Genomic DNA, 16148 nt, shown 5'->3' on the forward strand with positions numbered 1-16148 from the left:
CCAGCTGAGGTCCTCCAGGTCACGTGACAGTGGCCCGTGAGGTCTCATGCTTGGCTCGGATCTGAGCCAAGTTATTGAATTTTCGAAAAGCTTTGAAATAAAAAAAAACTTTTGATCTTTCCTTCGAATTTCGATTTTAAAAATCAAATTGATCGAGATATTCCTTTGACAAGAGGCCTATAAAAACTCACGAAAAAAGAGAGCGAAATGCTAGGCGGCTATAGAGCCAGGTATCGTTCTGTATAAAAATAATTTTTAACTATTTTGTATCAAGACTAGCAGCACAAGACGTAGTAGCAAATCCAACGAAACATGAAGAACTTCCTGAAGTCCAAGCCCAACGCCAAGCCGAGCAATGCTTCGTCAGTGATCTCACAAACCTAGGAAAGGTAAAAGCCTCTCAGATCAAGCGAAGACTTCGAGTGGCAGACACTTTCGGAAAAGGTCAGCGAGAACTACAGATTGTGGTCACGACTGACTACAAGGTTTTTGTATTCTTAGGAATCGTTCTAAAAGTTTCGCTGAAATATTTTTCTTTTGAGCAAGTTTTGAACAAGACAAAGTCAAGCCATGGTCGGGAAAATACAAGCCAGGAGCAGATGCGAAGGACTGGATGAAGATAACTGAAACAGAGGAGCAGACAACGATCAAAATGATGAAATCCCCACTTCTCGAAATTGAGCAACAATGCAAGCTTCTTCACAGCCACCTTGTTTCAACCGGTGCTCCCGTAAAATCGAACGCCGTCGAGGGATTCCTTATCTTCTCCGATTCTTCCATAGAACTACCTGAAGATATTCTCGAACTAGAGCATGTCCTGACAGGCTCAAAAATCAAAGCGTTCTGTCGAAAACTCGAGAAAACTTGGACTCAATATTTTACTGACCCTCTGAAGCCATCGTTTTTCACTGGCGCACTTTCTTACAAGCAACTTTCTGCTGCTTCTGTCGGTCTTTCCAAGGGAGGATCTTATGATAAAATACAACTAACAGGAGGCCGCTTGATCGAGGGCGATTTCAAGGTAAAAAATACCTAAATAAACTTTATTCAGCCCTTTTAGGCTTGCCCGATGACCTCGTTCGACCGATCTGAAATCGGTCGACTTGATTTCATCCACAATCGAACAACCTGGTTTGGCTCTGCGAAAGCTCTTCTCGGCGCTCAACCCACCGTTACAATCCGGCTTTATAAGCGCGGCCAAACTCCTGGTTGGATATCAAGCGGAATCTTTTCTACAAACGAGATTCCTTTCAACGTCTCTGTCGACTTCCACGCTGCTGGTGAAACTGCCGTTGCGAAAATTCCAGTCAACGAAATTGAATTTATCACACTTGCTTGATGTGTTTTCTATCCTTCTTTTCTTGCTTCCGAATTTCTTATTCACCTTCCAATAAATTCACGATAAACACTCGCCATGGAGCAAATATCAATCAACTTTCGAAATCGTACGTGACCAAGCCCCAGGTCAATAATATCCATATAAGATAGAGTAGTGGCAGAAATCGAGTTCGAACCAGAGAATCTGTTGAGAACGCGGAAATCACTGGTCATTAACACTTCATCAAATCATGGGTAAAGTAAGTACTCATCTTCAATTCTGATCAAAACATAACCAAGAGCGTTACTTGACAAAAATTGGTAATTTAAAAAGTGTTACGTTAACATGATGTATTTAGGGATTTTTTCCATGTAATTGATTAATAGGGAGTATTTCTTTATGCAAGGCTCATCTACAAATATTGAGCATTGAGTACAAAATTTGCCTGTTTGCGCAGTACACTTTTACGGCAGTGCATTTCCTCAATGTAACAGAACAGATTGTTTCTCTATTGATTTCAGGATCTTTTAAAAAGAGTTTTCAGCTAACGAGAGCAATGAGTGGACGGTTGAAAGGAAAGGTTCAAGACTTAATTTTGCGATTTCTTTCCGAAAAAGCAAAAAATATCTAACCTAAATAAAGTCTTTTCGTATTTGATGACTTTTGGGTTCCTGGCTGCACTTGGCTGCGCATTGTACTTCGGACTTTATGACGACGCGGAAGATATTGCTGTTTTCAACTTCAAGAAACCAACAAATCATGAAGTCGAGCTCGATGAGCCTAACGGCCTCATTCAACCCTTCAAGTACATCGTCTTTACTGACCCACAGCTTGGCCTTCGAGATGCTGTCGAGGGAAAGTGCGTTACCAAGTCTCTCGCTGAGGAATTGTATTCATGAAATTTTAGTGATGGAACTGACTGGCGAAAAGATTTGGAAGCAATTGAATTATTTGGCGAACTGAGCAAGAATCTTGAACCTGAGTTCATCGTCTGTGACGGAGATCTAAATAATGCCTATCCAGTTGTTCGTAATCCTGACGATGATCCAGCTTTCAAACCTCTCTATCGACCTCCACAGGTACAGATTATTTTCGGCTTGCGCTAACTTGAATCAAGACTTTTGACTTGCAAACTGCCTTTCAAAAATCACTCGCTAATGATATCCCAACTTTTATGCTCGCTGGAAACCACGACTTGGAAGAACCAAACCCCGACATTATGGACGCATATCAAAAAGTCTGGGGAGAGAGCTACTTCTCCTTCTGGAATCGAGGACACTTATTTGTCTCCGTCGAAACTCAGTTTTATCGATCAGAAGATCCAGAAACTGTCCCTCTTATGAACGAACACAACAAATGGCTTGAAGATACTCTCGCCTCAACGGATGCATTCAAGACAGTGTTCCAGCACGTGCCTCTCTTCATCGACAATTCCGAAGAAACTGACTCGGAGTTCTTCGAAAAGTCCGTACCGCTCGAGCACCGGAAATACTTGTTGGATCTCTATTGTCAGAATAATGTCAAAGTCGTTATCTCTGGACACACACATTTCACCCACTTTCCAGCGGGTAGAGTATATTCGCGGTCTGCAATTTGCTAATGCATAAAAATTCAGAATACGAATGTGCAAATGGGCAAACTGTGAAACAAGTGATCATAACATCGATTAGTGCTCAGTTGGATTGGGTAAATGAAGCCGGAAAGCATTTTCCCGAAGGGCTTGATGGACATGGTGAGCCTGAGTTCCTGCTAGTCACTGTAAACGGTGATATAATGGAGTTTCAGATGATCAAAATGTGAATAAATACTTGACTGATAAGATTCGAAATTGAACAGTATAGCTGCATCTACGATTGCTTTACAAAACACGCCAATCACGACAGACTCATTCCAGTTTTATCTCCAGCATTCGGCATTTATTAAGATGGAAAATTACAACAACCAAATACATGGGGCATTGGTACGCCAATTCTCAGCAAATTTTTTTGATTTTTACGCCATGAATTCAGCTTCAACAGTAACATGTAGGGCAAAATTAAACAATCTAATAACGGCGTCAAAGAACGCGAAAGTGGCATTATGTGTAGTATTTTTTTGTATGGAACATATTTGACAGTTACGCGCATTCGTTTTGGAAAATAAAGTATTTATAAATCTAGATGTCAGTTGAATAGGGAGTTACATAAACTAAAAGGGTATGTATTGAAGATTGCTGATGTTGGGTATCTCGTGGTTTTTGAGGATTGATGCCAGCGGGATTTTCGGTGGAAGATGGGCGTTTTTACTGCTGTTGGCATCGAACGCCGCCGCCGCCCATGCCTTCATCGTCGTCGTCGTCACCGTGGTCGTAGGCGTTTCGGGCGCCGCCGCGTCCACGGCCAGAGTGGAGGTGCGCATCGAAGTCTTGCAGCATGACTTCTTCTCTGTCGCGGACTTCAGCTAAAATTTTCCTTGAGCGATTGAAAAGGCAGCGGATTGAATTACCTTGATCCGCTTTGTTTGGAAGGAGGGCGGAAAGAGCGGCAATATTTTCAGTATTCGAGAACCATTCCTTGTCTGGGTACTCGACTTCAAACTGGATAACGAGAGCGCCCTTTTGGAAAGGATCGCGATGGACGGGCATACCTTCCCCATCCGCAACTTTGAGTCCTAATATGACATTTGAATAAACAGGTCGTATTCACATGCCCTACCTTCATGCTGAACAAACTCGCCAGGGAGTTGTGTAATACAGATTTTGCGATTATCGAGAGTCGTAACTTCCCTGGTGAAACCAGTGAGCGCTTCGTTCAGACCGATCTTCATCTTCATCAAGAGATTGTTACCTTTGATTTTTTAGAGGGGCGAAAATGACATTGAAAGAGTACCTTTTCGTTGGAAAACATCGTGATCAGCTACTCGTAAGATAATAACGATATCTCCGGCTTCAACTCCAGGCTCTTCGTCAGCTTTTCCTCGGAATCGGATCTTTTCTCCGTCTTGCATACCCTTCTCAATGTGTACTTCGAGGATTTCCTTTGCTACAAGAACTCATGATCATCTGAAAGCTGGGAAGGACTCGTACCTTTATCAATCTTTCTACCGTTACAGTGCTTGCACTTATCCTTGGCCGACCACATTTCTCCTTCTCCTCGACAGTCGCCGCATGGAGACTGGACCTGCTGAATCATTGGGCCCATTCGATGAACTCGAACTGAAATCAATTGAGGCTTCTGAAGATGAAGGCTTGATCTTACCAGTCATTCCTGTACCCTTGCAGACAGTGCATCTAGTTGGAGCTCCTTGACCGCCCTTGCCGTCGCACTTGCAGCAGATAACTTGTCGCTGGATGGCAAGCTTCTTGGTCTTGCCGTTGTAAAGATCTTCGAGCTGAACTCGGAGCTCGTGGCCGATATCTAAAACGATGCTTAGAGCACAGTGGTTTTATCGGTCGGTCGTACCTTGGCCGCGTCTTGGGCCACGAGATCGTCCGCCGCCGCCGAATGGTCCTCCACCACCACCGAAGAACATGGAGAAGATGTCGTTTCCGTCGAATCCTCCTCCGCCGCCTCGGCCTTCCTTCAGTCCTTCCATGCCATATCGATCGTAGGTCTCTCTCTTCTGTTCATCAGAGAGCACTTCATAAGCGGCAGACACCTCTGATTAACTCATTGATAACTGCCAACATTGTGATAATTATAAATACGTTTCTATATAGGATGGATAGGGATTGGAACCTTTGAACTTTTGCTCAGCCTCTGGACCGGGGTTCTTGTCGGGATGGAGCTTCAAGGCAAGCTTACGGTAAGCCTTCTTGATCTCGGGTCCTTGGGCATTTGGGCTGACACCGAGAGTGTCGTACAGCGTCGTATCCGCTACCATTCTGAATTGCAAAGGTGGTTTTTAATGTAGGAAAAGTAATGATGAGCTTATAGGAACAGGCACAGAAACTTTTAAGTAAAGATCACATCATATGTTAGTCAAAGCGTATTGTTTCAAAAACGAACGAGCTTTAAATTGATCATCAGTTACAAAACTAAAAGAAGTTCGATTAGTAGTGCTCATGCGACCGTGAAATAGGTATCCTTATTCAGAATCAACCCGCCAATCCTGTATCCTGATCAGGAGCTAATTCTGTTTTTACTGCCCCATAAAAACATATATCTCCACCGATATAAGCCTGATTGAAGCCCTTTTTTGAAAAGAGACGATTTCGTCTGATTGAAAATGAAGACAAAATAACTGGTTTCATCACAAGAACAAAACACCGTTGTTAACTTCGTCTCTAGAGAAAACCTCTAAAATCACAGCAAAGAAAATACAAGAGTATCTGAGTTTTTGGTAAGCTGAGATTTGAAAAAAACTGGGACGGGAGAAAGAGTGAAAATCGACACGCAAAAATCGATTTGGAAAACACTCACTTTTCTAAAGAAATTTTTGAACAGCTCTCTCTATTTTTCGACAGATGACTCTTTTTGTCTGCTAGTCAGGAGGGGGTGGGTACTTGATGACATTTATACAGTCAAATTGTAAATATTGATTATTCTGATTCAGACTTTTTCCTGAATAGATTTTACAAAAGCTTATCAACTAAGTGACTAATTATTTTTGGAGGATCACTTCTTTGGCTGTAAAAAATTCGTCATGACGACGTAAAGTAACGATGAGATCTTTCTCTTGAAAAAAACACTAATTTTTCTCACGAAAATAATTCTCTAGCAAAATGGCGTTCTCATGTTTGAAAGAGCTGATTTTTGGTTGGTTTTATTTGGATGAATCAGATGATTGTACTAGAATATTCTCGAATTATAATTGTGGTGGAAAGACTGGAGGATTTCTTCCGAGGAGATTTCTGATTCGCGTTTTGGAGCTGCGCGGGCGCAGTTTGCTGAGTAATTTGACAAAGCAGGCTGGCCCTTTTTCCGTTGGGCCGATGGATGGCGCCCGGGCTACGGAGAAATTTCAGGCATCCAAGGCCACCTTCGTTATCATTTCGATACAGACGATGAATGAAATAATGTATTTTTAAAGGAATGCTTATCGGATGATTTTAGAGTTGAGTCGAGGTCGAAAAACCGAAGAAAAGCGGCCAGAAAGCGGCGAAAAATGGAAGCGTCGTGGACGAAATCGGCAGATGAGTGCTTACAGTATTTTGATGTACAGGCAGAGGTCAAATTACGGAGAGGAAGAATGTCTATCTATTTGATTTTTACGATTCTAGCGGTTAACTTGGGATATTGAGCCGGGGAGGGCTGATTTTACAACCAACGATCAAGTATAAATTGGATAATGACTTATTTTCGAGCGTAAAAGATGATGAAGATAAGATTGACTGTCTTGATCATCGATTTTTGTGCACTTGCCTCTTTTGGAAAAGTAATTTGAATATACAGACAATTAGAAAAAACGCGTCTTTGACCTCTGAATCAGCCAGAATTGGGGCTAAGCAAAGACCAAATTGAAGAAGCAGAAGCAAAACACGGAAAGAATGAACTCCCGGCGGAGGAAGGAAAATCCCTTTGGGAATTGATTGGTGAGTTCAAGTTTCCATCAACATAGAATGGGTGAGGGGAGTTTATACACTCTCCAGATGTTCTTATCCGCGGAAAAGTGGCGCTTTTTACGTCAGAATTCCCATCTTCTAGGCGTTGCAAACAGTCCCATTTTTTATACAAAAGCTAATACCGGCTATTAAATTTCGCCATTATAGTCGAACAATTCGAAGATCTCCTCGTGCGAATTTTACTGCTAGCTGCGACCGTCTCATTTGTTCTTGCGTTTTTTGAAGATGAAGAAGGGTATGCTCATTATTCATAAAATATTGTTGGAAAAATTCTTATTTTTAGATCGATCACTGCTTTTGTGGAACCATTTGTCATTTTGGTTATTCTTATCGCTAACGCCATTGTTGGAATCTGGCAAGAAAAGAACGCGGAATCGGCGATCGAGGCGCTCAAGGAATACGAATCCGAAACTGCAAAAGTTGTCCGAGCTGATAGGAAACAAGTCCAGCAGATTCCAGGTCTGGGTTAAACAAATGGAAATGAATTGAAAATGACAAATTGAATGGAAAATTGCGCCATTTTCGCTGTCAAGGCTGTGTTTAACCTGTCGAAGCGCGTGATCTCGTCCCGGGCGACCTTGTTGAAGTGGCCGTGGGAGACAAGATCCCAGCTGACCTTCGCATTTTGGCAATTCGCTCGACAATCCTCCGAATCGATCAGTCACTTCTTACCGGCGAATCTGTTTCTGTAATCAAGCACAATGAGCCCGTCCCTGATCCAAGAGCTGTCAATCAGGATAAGAAGAATATGCTCTTTAGTGGAACAAATGTTTCAGGCGGAAAAGCTTTGGGAATCGTCGTCAACATTGGCCAAAAGACTGAAATTGGACGAATCAGGTTTGTTAAAAGCTTTATGTTGCGAAACTTAATTGGATTCCTAGAAATGAAATGGCCGAAACTGAACAAGAAAAGACCCCCTTGGCCATCAAAATCGACGAGTTCGGAGAACAGCTTTCCAAGCTCATTTCCATCATTTGCATCTTGGTTTGGGTGATCAACATTGGCCACTTCAACGACCCCGTCCACGGTGGATCTTACGTCAAAGGTGCCGTCTACTACTTTAAAATCGCTGTCGCTCTTGCTGTCGCTGCTATTCCCGAGGGATTGCCGGCTGTTATCACCACCTGCCTGGCTCTTGGAACTCGAAGAATGGCGAAGAAAAACTCGATTGTAAGATCACTCCCCTCCGTGGAAACTCTCGGATGTACTTCCGTCATTTGCTCTGACAAGACCGGAACTCTAACGACAAACCAAATGAGTGTTTCAAAATTATTCACCGTCCGTGGAATCTCTGGAGATAGCGCTGCATTCGACGAGTTTGGACTCACTGGTTCTACTTATGAGCCTGTCGGTGACATTCAAAAGAACGGAATCAAGATCGATACGGTTGAATATGACGCACTCACTGAAGTAGCCATGATTTGCTCGCTCTGCAACGATTCTAGCGTCGATTACAACGCCGTCAAGGACACTTACGAAAAGGTCGGAGAGGCGACGGAAACTGCCTTGACCGTCCTTGTCGAAAAGATGAATGTCTTTGGAACCGACAAAAGGTATTTTCAATTCCATCGATTTCCATCGCTCATGACGTAAAATTTTCAGTGGACTTTCTAAGGCCCAACTCTGCAACGTCGCAAACTCAAAGTTTGCGGAATTGATGTCTAAGGACGCTACTCTTGAATTCTCACGAGATCGAAAATCAATGTCTGTTTATTGCAGCCCCAAGGCTGGAAACAACGCCGGAATGGGTAACCGTCTATTCGTCAAGGCAAGTTAATTCAATATGTAGATTTGCAGACCCTAAATTGCGTCCATTAGGGAGCTCCCGAAGGAATTTTGGACCGATGCACTAAAGTAAGAATTGGAAATTCTACATCTCCAATCACACCGGCCATTCGAGCACAGATCACCAAGCTCACCGCTGAATACGGAACCGGTGCTGATACACTTCGCTGTCTTGCTCTTGCTACTCGCGATGAGATTGCTCCGCTGAACTCTCTTAATCTCCAGGTGAGTCTTTAAACTTATTGACTGCGCTCTTATTTCAATTTAGGATATCACTAAATTTGCCGATGTTGAATCTGACCTGACTTTTGTTGGCGTCGTCGGTATGCTTGACCCTCCACGAACTGAAGTCAGACCTGCTATTGCCGAGTGTAGCAAGGCTGGCATCCGCGTCATCATGATTACTGGAGACAACAAGGCTACCGCTGAAGCTATTTGTCGAAAGATTGGAATCTTCGACGCCGATGAAGACACAACTGGAAAAGCTTTTACTGGACGAGAGTTCGACGACCTTTCTCCATTCGCTCAGAAAGAAGCTGTTCTCAAGGTATTCAAGATGTTTTTAGACCATTTTCTATTCATTTTTTAGGCCAAACTTTTCGCTCGAGTGGAACCATCGCACAAGTCAAAGATCGTCGAATACCTCCAGCAAAATGGTGACATTACTGCTATGACTGGTGACGGTGTTAACGATGCTCCTGCACTCAAGAAGGCTGAAATCGGTATCGCCATGGGCTCTGGAACTGCTGTTGCCAAGACTGCATCTGGTTAGTTATCGAAAACTATCTGATTACTAAATCTTCTTAGATATGGTTCTTGCTGACGATAACTTTTCATCGATTGTCGCTGCTGTTGAGGAAGGCCGAGCTATTTACAACAATATGAAGCAGTTCATTCGATATCTTATCTCCTCTAACATCGGTGAAGTCGTATCCATCTTCCTTGCGGCTGCCCTTGGCGTTCCCGAGGCTCTCATCCCCGTTCAGCTTCTCTGGGTCAATCTTGTTACTGATGGCTTCCCAGCTACTGCGCTTTCTTTCAATCCTCCAGATCTTGATATCATGGAAAAGGTAATTTATTAATCAATTTTAACGACTGTTGATCCTTTTCTTCAGCCTCCTCGACACTCCGATGACAATTTGATTTCCACCTGGCTATTGATCCGTTACACTATCATTGGTGTCTACGTCGGTGCTGCTACTGTCGCCGCTGCTTCCTGGTGGTTCCTTTTCGCTCCCGATGGTCCTCAGATGACGTGGTGGCAATTGACTAACTATCTGCAGTGCGCAACTCAACCTGAAAACTTTGAAGGACTCGACTGTGCTATCTTCCAGGATCCTCATCCAATGACTCTTGCTCTCTCAGTCCTCGTTGTTATCGAAATGCTAAACGCTCTCAACTCAGTTTCTGAGAATCAGTCTATGCTCGTCATGCCACCATGGAGAAACATGTGGCTTATTGGTAAGATTCCTCCTTGATTTCAGATTAATTAAATCTCCTTCCAGGATCGATCGTTCTCTCAATGGGTCTCCACTTCGCCATTCTTCACATTGATCCTCTTCCTATGATCTTCAATATCTGCCCTCTATCCCTTCTCGAATGGAAAATCGTCATGAAGATTTCGCTGCCCGTCATCCTCCTCGACGAAGTATGCAAGTTCATCGCTCGAGAATACGTGGAGAAAGCGCCACAAGCCCCTGTCACCGCCGCCAAGAAAGCTCAATAAGCATCGATTTCCCTCATTACTTGTTACTTTAAGTTTACGAATTAACAAAGTATGCACTTGTAAAACACTACTTTGGTTGAATATCGGATATAATATATTTCTGTTGTTACATCGCTCAAAATGAAAAAAAAACACTCAACTTGAAGAAATTTCCTTGTAGCTATTCCTCCTTTGTCTGTCTTTCTTCTCTGAAAATATATTTAAATTGAACTTCATGCGTTGTCCCCTTATTTCATGCATTTGGAGAAGCCTTCCAATTTCAGAGAAGAGATTCCTAGAAAAAATATTACCTTGCGTTGCAATATGTCTTCTTTCAGTACTGATACATGTACGTTTGAAAAACAATCTCTAGTGAAATTTAATCAAAAACTTTAAGTTACAGTATCCTCATAATTCTACCGTTTTTCGTTCAATTTTCTTTCTTATCGATAGAATATTTCCATTCTCATATTTTTAGTTTCTACACTGTACCTATTACCATGTAGTTTTAGATGCTGTTCCCATTTCCATACCTAATCAATTAATTCTGGATATTTGGAATAAACACTTCTTTAAAAACGAAAGCCTTGAATATTCTTTGCTTAGATTGTCAGATTGTACACCTTCGCAAAGCTTATCAGAATCTTGTCATTGTCATTATTGAATGCGTCTTCCCGATGATGTACCAAAAATCTCAATTAATGGAAACGGTGGAAATCTAAATTCCAAAAGCGGCAATCAGCAAATGAGTCAACATAATGGAAACTCTCCGCGGAATACGTCCCATTCGAACTCCTCCAGTGTGTTACCCATTGACTTAGTGCGTCAAGAACTCGTAGAACACGCAAGAAAGAATGACACGCTTATTGTTATGGGAGAAACTGGCTCTGGAAAGTCCACCAAATTGCCTCAATTTTTACAAGATGCGAGGTACGAGATAGTTTGCTCCTCTCAATCTCAAATTTCTCATCAGACTTTTTGACGGAGTTGTTGCTTGTACTCAGCCAAGAAGACTTGCTGCCATCTCTCTTGCCACCAGAGTCGCTAAAGAGCGCCATTGTGAATTAGGCCTTGAAGTCGGGTACTCCGTTCGTTTCGATGACAAGACAACCAATCAAACTCGAATTAAATATATGACGGACGGTATGCTTTTGCGCGAAGCTCAAAGCGACTCGAGCCTTTCAAAATATGGTTGCATTGTTCTCGATGAAGCCCACGAGAGGACAGTCAATACTGATATTCTTTTCGGAATAGTGAAGATGGCTCAGGAAAGAAGGGCGCTGAAATCAGGGGAAAAAAGATTAAAGGTAAAGAATCACTGCTGCCATTATCCGGTGCTATCAAGTTTATCTAGATAGTAGTCATGTCGGCGACAATGGACGTGGACCACTTCGAAAAGTACTTCCGCTGTAAAGTCGTCTACATTACCGGCCGAACCTTCCCTATTCAAGTCCGTTACGCAACAGAAGACGTCGACGACTATGTAGGAACCACGATTTCAACAATTTTAAGTCTCCATCAATCAGTTCCAATGGACGAGCACTTCTTAGTCTTCCTTACAGGGCAAGATGAAATTGAATCATGCATTGCAGTTATCAAAGAGTCGATACAAGCAAGAGGAATTATAAGAAAGATGGAGCTGCTCCCTCTCTACGCTTCGTTGAGTCAACAGTACCAAGAAAAAGTTTTCAAAAATTACAAAAAAGATCAACGAAGAGTGATAATTTCCACAAATATTGCCGAAACGTCCCTTACGATTCCTGGCATCAGACATGTAATTGACTCGGGAAAGGTCAAACAGAAACAATTTGTCGCGAATACAGGCATGCAGCTGCTCAAAGTATGTCCATGCTCGAGGGCGCAAGTATGGCAGCGAGCTGGTAGAGCCGGTCGAGAATCGGCAGGCAATGTCTACAGGTAAAATTGGATAATTTGTATTTATCCTTATCTTATTCAAGGTTGTTTTCAAAAGGCCAATTTGAGAAAATGGGCCTCGCCACTGTACCCGAGATTCTTAGAAGCCCCCTAAGCACAGTTTGTCTCCAACTCCTAAATGCCGGAATAAAGAAGATCGAGCAGTTTCCCTTCATCGATCCTCCACCATCTTCTTCACTGAAAAAAGCTATCGACGAATTGAGCATTTTCAAATTAGTGCACGGGTCTCCACAGGGCGGAATTGAATTGACAGATTTGGGGAAGAAAGCGGCCAGGTTTCCATTGGAACCAAGATTGAGCAAGACGCTGTTGATTTCCGCAGATCTGAAGTGCTCGGAAGATGTGATTATAATCGCAGCGATGCTTTCTACGGAAAATATATTTATTTGGAACGGATAAGAACGAGCTAAAAAGTACATCTTCGACAGTCTATTTTCTTATCCTCTTAAAGCCCTAATAATAAGAAAGAAGAAGCTCGAGCAACCCACCAGAAGTTCCAAACAGCAGATGGCGATTTGCTTACAAAGCTGAACGTTTTTAAAGCATATCGAAAAGCAAACGGCGATCGAAATTGGGCTCACACTCATTTCTTGAGCCCGCGTCATTTGAACAGTGCCATGGAAATACGAAAGCAATTGAGAGAGATATTCATTAGTTTGAAGTTGGATCTTATCCACGACTCGGGAAAAACAACAGCTGCTATTAGAGAGTCGTTTGCAAGGGGCATGTTTATGAATTGTGCCGAATTACAGCCGGATGGAAGGTATCAGGAGTTCGGGCAAAAGTTGAATGGTGAGTTTCTTGTCTCGTGCATAGATCTAACGCTGTTGTTACAGTCAAGCTTCACCCGTCCTCTGTCCTTTTTGGAGCAAAGCCGCCATTCATTATCTTCAACGAGCTGGTAGAAACCAACAACGTCTATGCCCGAGATGTTACAGTAGTCGAGCCCGAGTGGGTTCTCAAAGAAGGTGCTAGCTGGTTCAAAACGAAACACCTCACTGCCTAGAATTTCAACCTTCATTCTGCTGTGTTATTTGACCTCTCACTGACCATTTTCATAACCTGATGCCTTGCAAAGAAATGTTTCTATAAGTTTTTAAATTTTCAGAGATTATAATGTCATATGGACAGGATACAGAGACGCGGTTGAGCGATGCTCCTACAGATTCAATTTCATCCCTTCAATTCGATTCAACTGGGAGAAAATTGTTGTGTGCTGCGTGGGACTCAAAGTTGAGAATTTACGATGCTCAGGTAGATTTAGTTTTTACTTTGAAAAAGAGGTCGATGATCGTTTTAGGCTGGAATACTAGAATGCGATTTCAAAAGTCAGGCTCCGCTGCTTGACGCTGTCTACGAAGATGATAACCATGCTTGGTCTGGCGGGCTTGCCAGACGAGTTACGCGGTATAATATTGAACGCAATATGGAGGATAACATTGGTACGCATGAAGAGGCAATCAGCTGCTTGGTAAAGTCCAAAGAAAAGGGCTGCATTATTAGTGGTAAGTATTGGGTTTTGATTTTGAACGAGGTTTAATTGGGTTCTAGGATCATGGGATCAAGAAATCACTCTCTGGGATCCTCGACAACGATCGCGAATCGTGAGCAGACCGCAGAATGAGAGAGTTTATTCTATGGATACAGTCGACAATCAACTTGTTGTCGGAACTGCGCAACGAAAAATACTCATCTGGGATCTGCGAAATTTGGGTAAAACTTATTCCGTAGACCAGCGTAACGAGGATCTTTAGATATTTGCGAGCAAAAAAGAGATTCGAACTTGAAATATCAAACAAGATGCATCAAATGCTTCCCAAGCGGAATTGGCTTCGTCATGGGTTCCATCGAGGGTCGAGTGGCTGTCGAGTACTTTGACGTCGACGCTGAAGTTCAGCGAAAACGGTAGGAGAGACTAGGAGTCCTTGTCTAGGACCTATTCAAAGATATTTGACATTTGCCCAGCTACGCTTTCAAATGCCACCGCCAGAAAAACGAAGATATAGAAGAAATATACCCCGTCAATGCTCTAGCCTTCCACCAGAAAGTATGGCGATCGAATTTAAGTCTTCATTCATTATTAAAAATTCTAGTACCAAACATTCGCCAGCGGCGGCTCAGATGGATTTGTTTCAACTTGGGATGGATTCAACAAAAAACGACTGGCAATTTATCGACGCTACCCAACAAGTGTTTCTGCTCTTGCTTTCAGTCCTCAAGGCGACCAGGTACAAACAGATAAGATAAACAACCCTTCAGTCTTTTTCTAGCTCGCCATCGGATCCTCCTTCTTGGACGAAATCGACGTCCAAGGCGACCGCTACATTCCAGAACCTCAACTTTTCGTTCGCCAAATGGCCGACGCAGAAATCAAACCCAAGAACATGTCAACTTAGGAGAAACTTTAGGCCCTTCTCACTGCCCCTTTTGAAAATAAATAAACTCACATTTTCTTTAATAAATACATTTCTTGTTTATTGTAAATAAGTCACTTCTGGTCAGATTCCTTTTTCTGAATGGGAGAGCTTCGTCCGCAGGAATAGACGTACAAATCGTAGGGGACCAGTTCGGGCTTTACGAAACTCTTCTTTGGCACCGCAAGTTCCTGTATTTTTTATTTATTTGTTACAGGAAAGGGAGTCTTACCTCGATTCTTTTAGACGGGATAGCCTTGAGTGTCGCGGAAGTAATGGGCTGGAGGGTTCTTGATTTCCCCATGGAACGATGGGAATTGGGCGGGTGTCGTCTTCCATTTTATCAGACTAAAATATTTCAATTTTTCAACATTCATTCTTCGTTACTTTTGGCTGTGAAAGCTCCTCAACTCGAATTCTGCTGTATCCGCACTTCGGTCTCAAGATTGGCTTTCGAAGCATCGCCGTTTTCATGTCTTCTTTACGCTCCTTTCGCTGCTTTCGGAGCCGAGCTTCATCAGCACCAGCGTAAATTGACTTTCTTGGTTGAGGGTCGGACATATTTTACCGTCACGGGCTCCTTTTAAACTGACTTTCTTTTGAGAAAACATCGTTTTTTGCAGATAGTTCTAGAAATTATTAGAATTTGTGAATTTCAAAAGGCTTCAGCCTGATTCAAATCAGCGTAGAGGATATTTTCATACATAATTTACGTATATTCTTCGTAAATGAAGGAAAATGACCTAAAAGGAAAGTTTTTCCTTTTATGAAAAAAGGAAAATTTTATGATTACCCCAGCTTACTGCTGAGAAAATGATCATTAGCCAGAGAGAAAATTGATTTTCGCGACTTGAGACTTTAAAATTTTTGGAAAAGTTTGGAACGCTTCACGATTTTGCGTGTCATCCTTGCGCAGGGGCCATGCTAATCTTCTCTGTATCGTTCCAATTTTAATATATGTAGGGCCGAAGCCACTACGTTGTTGCGTCAAGTTTTGCGCGTTTATAAATGAAAGTCGGGCTCGTCCCGGCGCCCCCACCCGTTATGGTTTCTCCTTTTTCGCCTTGAGCGCTCTCGCTCAAAGAAAAAAAAACAAAATCGATCTTTGCCTGTTTCGAACGTTCCACTACTCAACCCACAAATCTCCATTTTTGACTCATCCTGTGACTCTATCTGTCATCCCTTTTTTCGCTTATTAATTATTTCTTTCTGTACATTTTTTCTTTAATTTTGATCTTTTTATTTTATTTTTTGATTTTTGGGAATTTTTTTCCAAGCTTTTTTCTTTTCGGCGCAAGGGATTATTCGTCAAATCCTGGAGTGGTGACGCAGCTCAAAAATGAAGCAAATCAATTGTCGCCCGCCTGGGACCATTTTTGACTTTTCGGCCCTTTTTCCCTCATTGTTGACACAACATCCAAACATAATTAGATAGACATGTTAATTTTA

The 16148-nt window shown here is 42.5% G+C and overlaps 8 protein-coding genes and 1 non-coding gene across 10 annotated transcripts; 6 read left to right on the forward strand and 3 right to left on the reverse strand.

Annotated features, from left to right (window-relative positions):
* The first annotated feature begins 55 nt into the window (after positions 1-55).
* LOC145700082 (uncharacterized) lies at positions 56-1411 on the forward strand. 2 transcript variants are annotated; one of them, XM_081777352.1, is made up of 4 exons: positions 56-230; positions 275-444; positions 564-1021; positions 1061-1411. In XM_081777352.1, the coding sequence occupies exons 1-4, from the start codon at positions 208-210 to the stop codon at positions 1337-1339; spliced, it is 930 nt and encodes a 309-aa protein (XP_081633478.1). In that variant the 5' UTR covers positions 56-207; the 3' UTR covers positions 1340-1411. The 2 variants fall into 2 exon arrangements, with proteins under 2 accessions (XP_081633478.1, XP_081633471.1); XM_081777345.1 differs by having other exon boundaries at positions 58-230; positions 275-506; positions 569-1021.
* Positions 1412-1962: 551 nt separating this feature from the next.
* On the forward strand, positions 1963-3137 carry LOC145700364 (serine/threonine-protein phosphatase CPPED1-like). Its single transcript, XM_081777627.1, has 4 exons — positions 1963-2177; positions 2226-2397; positions 2436-2886; positions 2934-3137. Exons 1-4 carry the CDS (start codon positions 1975-1977, stop codon positions 3116-3118), a joined length of 1011 nt encoding a protein of 336 aa, XP_081633753.1. The 5' UTR covers positions 1963-1974; the 3' UTR covers positions 3119-3137.
* Positions 3138-3206: 69 nt separating this feature from the next.
* On the reverse strand, positions 3207-5206 carry LOC145700336 (dnaJ homolog subfamily A member 1-like). Its single transcript, XM_081777590.1, has 8 exons — positions 5035-5206; positions 4759-4956; positions 4555-4713; positions 4383-4511; positions 4186-4338; positions 4012-4143; positions 3803-3967; positions 3207-3757 (listed from the first exon to the last, which is right to left on the reverse strand). Exons 1-8 carry the CDS (start codon positions 5177-5179, stop codon positions 3600-3602), a joined length of 1239 nt encoding a protein of 412 aa, XP_081633716.1. The 5' UTR covers positions 5180-5206; the 3' UTR covers positions 3207-3599.
* Positions 5207-5509: 303 nt separating this feature from the next.
* Positions 5510-10586, forward strand: LOC145700325 (sarcoplasmic/endoplasmic reticulum calcium ATPase 1-like). Its single transcript, XM_081777579.1, has 14 exons — positions 5510-5638; positions 6352-6460; positions 6728-6830; positions 7008-7095; positions 7144-7319; positions 7415-7697; positions 7742-8413; positions 8463-8632; positions 8683-8870; positions 8914-9192; positions 9235-9412; positions 9453-9715; positions 9761-10106; positions 10151-10586. Exons 2-14 carry the CDS (start codon positions 6404-6406, stop codon positions 10369-10371), a joined length of 3024 nt encoding a protein of 1007 aa, XP_081633705.1. The 5' UTR covers positions 5510-5638; positions 6352-6403; the 3' UTR covers positions 10372-10586.
* Positions 10587-10960: 374 nt separating this feature from the next.
* Positions 10961-12684, forward strand: LOC145712068 (ATP-dependent RNA helicase DHX33-like). The gene is made up of 4 exons (XM_081789756.1): positions 10961-11280; positions 11324-11657; positions 11705-12267; positions 12309-12684. Exons 1-4 carry the CDS (start codon positions 11015-11017, stop codon positions 12682-12684), a joined length of 1539 nt encoding a protein of 512 aa, XP_081645882.1. The 5' UTR covers positions 10961-11014.
* Positions 12685-12741: 57 nt separating this feature from the next.
* Positions 12742-13374, forward strand: LOC145700392 (ATP-dependent RNA helicase DHX33-like). Its single transcript, XM_081777657.1, has 2 exons — positions 12742-13077; positions 13122-13374. The coding sequence occupies exons 1-2, from the start codon at positions 12903-12905 to the stop codon at positions 13289-13291; spliced, it is 345 nt and encodes a 114-aa protein (XP_081633783.1). The 5' UTR covers positions 12742-12902; the 3' UTR covers positions 13292-13374.
* On the forward strand, positions 13372-14733 carry LOC145700375 (mitotic checkpoint protein BUB3-like). The gene is made up of 7 exons (XM_081777635.1): positions 13372-13539; positions 13586-13790; positions 13837-13998; positions 14040-14190; positions 14251-14332; positions 14379-14513; positions 14556-14733. The coding sequence occupies exons 1-7, from the start codon at positions 13402-13404 to the stop codon at positions 14679-14681; spliced, it is 999 nt and encodes a 332-aa protein (XP_081633761.1). The 5' UTR covers positions 13372-13401; the 3' UTR covers positions 14682-14733.
* Positions 14734-14739: 6 nt separating this feature from the next.
* LOC145700403 (uncharacterized) lies at positions 14740-15733 on the reverse strand. Its single transcript, XM_081777669.1, has 3 exons — positions 15087-15733; positions 14932-15047; positions 14740-14890 (listed from the first exon to the last, which is right to left on the reverse strand). Exons 1-3 carry the CDS (start codon positions 15258-15260, stop codon positions 14860-14862), a joined length of 321 nt encoding a protein of 106 aa, XP_081633795.1. The 5' UTR covers positions 15261-15733; the 3' UTR covers positions 14740-14859.
* Positions 15571-15674, reverse strand: LOC145695979 (U6 spliceosomal RNA). The gene has a single exon (XR_014133788.1). It is a non-coding gene; the product is annotated as a U6 spliceosomal RNA (small nuclear RNA).
* Positions 15734-16148: the final 415 nt, after the last annotated feature.

The sequence above is a fragment of the Oikopleura dioica genome, chromosome 1 (assembly GCF_907165135.1).
Source record: "Oikopleura dioica chromosome 1, OKI2018_I68_1.0, whole genome shotgun sequence".
NCBI lineage: Eukaryota > Metazoa > Chordata > Appendicularia > Copelata > Oikopleuridae > Oikopleura > Oikopleura dioica.

Excerpts from the sequence above, each read along its gene's own strand:
- LOC145700082 (XM_081777345.1), top strand. The coding sequence starts at position 208 with ATGCTAGGCGGCTATAGAGCCAG. Across the intron at positions 507-568 it reads TTTTTGTATTCTTAGGAATC|CCATGGTCGGGAAAATACAA; the intron begins GTTCTAAAAGTT and ends GACAAAGTCAAG. Across the intron at positions 1,022-1,060 it reads TGATCGAGGGCGATTTCAAG|GCTTGCCCGATGACCTCGTT; the intron begins GTAAAAAATACC and ends CAGCCCTTTTAG.
- LOC145700375 (XM_081777635.1), top strand. The coding sequence starts at position 13,402 with ATGTCATATGGACAGGATACAGAGACGCGGTTGAGCGATGCTCCTACA. Across the intron at positions 13,791-13,836 it reads AAAGGGCTGCATTATTAGTG|GATCATGGGATCAAGAAATC; the intron begins GTAAGTATTGGG and ends ATTGGGTTCTAG. Across the intron at positions 14,514-14,555 it reads TCAGTCCTCAAGGCGACCAG|CTCGCCATCGGATCCTCCTT; the intron begins GTACAAACAGAT and ends GTCTTTTTCTAG.
- LOC145700392 (XM_081777657.1), top strand. The coding sequence starts at position 12,903 with ATGGAAATACGAAAGCAATTGAGAGAGATATTCATTAGTTTGAAGTTG. Across the intron at positions 13,078-13,121 it reads GTTCGGGCAAAAGTTGAATG|TCAAGCTTCACCCGTCCTCT; the intron begins GTGAGTTTCTTG and ends CTGTTGTTACAG.
- LOC145700403 (XM_081777669.1), bottom strand. The coding sequence starts at position 15,260 with ATGTCCGACCCTCAACCAAGAAAGTCAATTTACGCTGGTGCTGATGAA. Across the intron at positions 15,048-15,086 it reads AGGAGCTTTCACAGCCAAAA|TCTGATAAAATGGAAGACGA; the intron begins GTAACGAAGAAT and ends GAAATATTTTAG. Across the intron at positions 14,891-14,931 it reads TCCCGTCTAAAAGAATCGAG|GAACTTGCGGTGCCAAAGAA; the intron begins GTAAGACTCCCT and ends TAAAAAATACAG.
- LOC145700336 (XM_081777590.1), bottom strand. The coding sequence starts at position 5,179 with ATGGTAGCGGATACGACGCTGTACGACACTCTCGGTGTCAGCCCAAAT. Across the intron at positions 4,714-4,758 it reads TGGCCCAAGACGCGGCCAAG|ATATCGGCCACGAGCTCCGA; the intron begins GTACGACCGACC and ends GCATCGTTTTAG. Across the intron at positions 4,144-4,185 it reads CGATGTTTTCCAACGAAAAG|GTAACAATCTCTTGATGAAG; the intron begins GTACTCTTTCAA and ends AAAAAATCAAAG.
- LOC145712068 (XM_081789756.1), top strand. The coding sequence starts at position 11,015 with ATGCGTCTTCCCGATGATGTACCAAAAATCTCAATTAATGGAAACGGT. Across the intron at positions 11,281-11,323 it reads CAATTTTTACAAGATGCGAG|ACTTTTTGACGGAGTTGTTG; the intron begins GTACGAGATAGT and ends ATTTCTCATCAG. Across the intron at positions 11,658-11,704 it reads CAGGGGAAAAAAGATTAAAG|ATAGTAGTCATGTCGGCGAC; the intron begins GTAAAGAATCAC and ends AAGTTTATCTAG.
- LOC145700325 (XM_081777579.1), top strand. The coding sequence starts at position 6,404 with ATGGAAGCGTCGTGGACGAAATCGGCAGATGAGTGCTTACAGTATTTT. Across the intron at positions 8,633-8,682 it reads CCGTCTATTCGTCAAGGCAA|CTCCCGAAGGAATTTTGGAC; the intron begins GTTAATTCAATA and ends TCCATTAGGGAG. Across the intron at positions 9,193-9,234 it reads AGAAAGAAGCTGTTCTCAAG|GCCAAACTTTTCGCTCGAGT; the intron begins GTATTCAAGATG and ends TTCATTTTTTAG.
- LOC145700364 (XM_081777627.1), top strand. The coding sequence starts at position 1,975 with ATGACTTTTGGGTTCCTGGCTGCACTTGGCTGCGCATTGTACTTCGGA. Across the intron at positions 2,398-2,435 it reads CTCTCTATCGACCTCCACAG|ACTTTTGACTTGCAAACTGC; the intron begins GTACAGATTATT and ends ACTTGAATCAAG. Across the intron at positions 2,887-2,933 it reads TTTCACCCACTTTCCAGCGG|AATACGAATGTGCAAATGGG; the intron begins GTAGAGTATATT and ends ATAAAAATTCAG.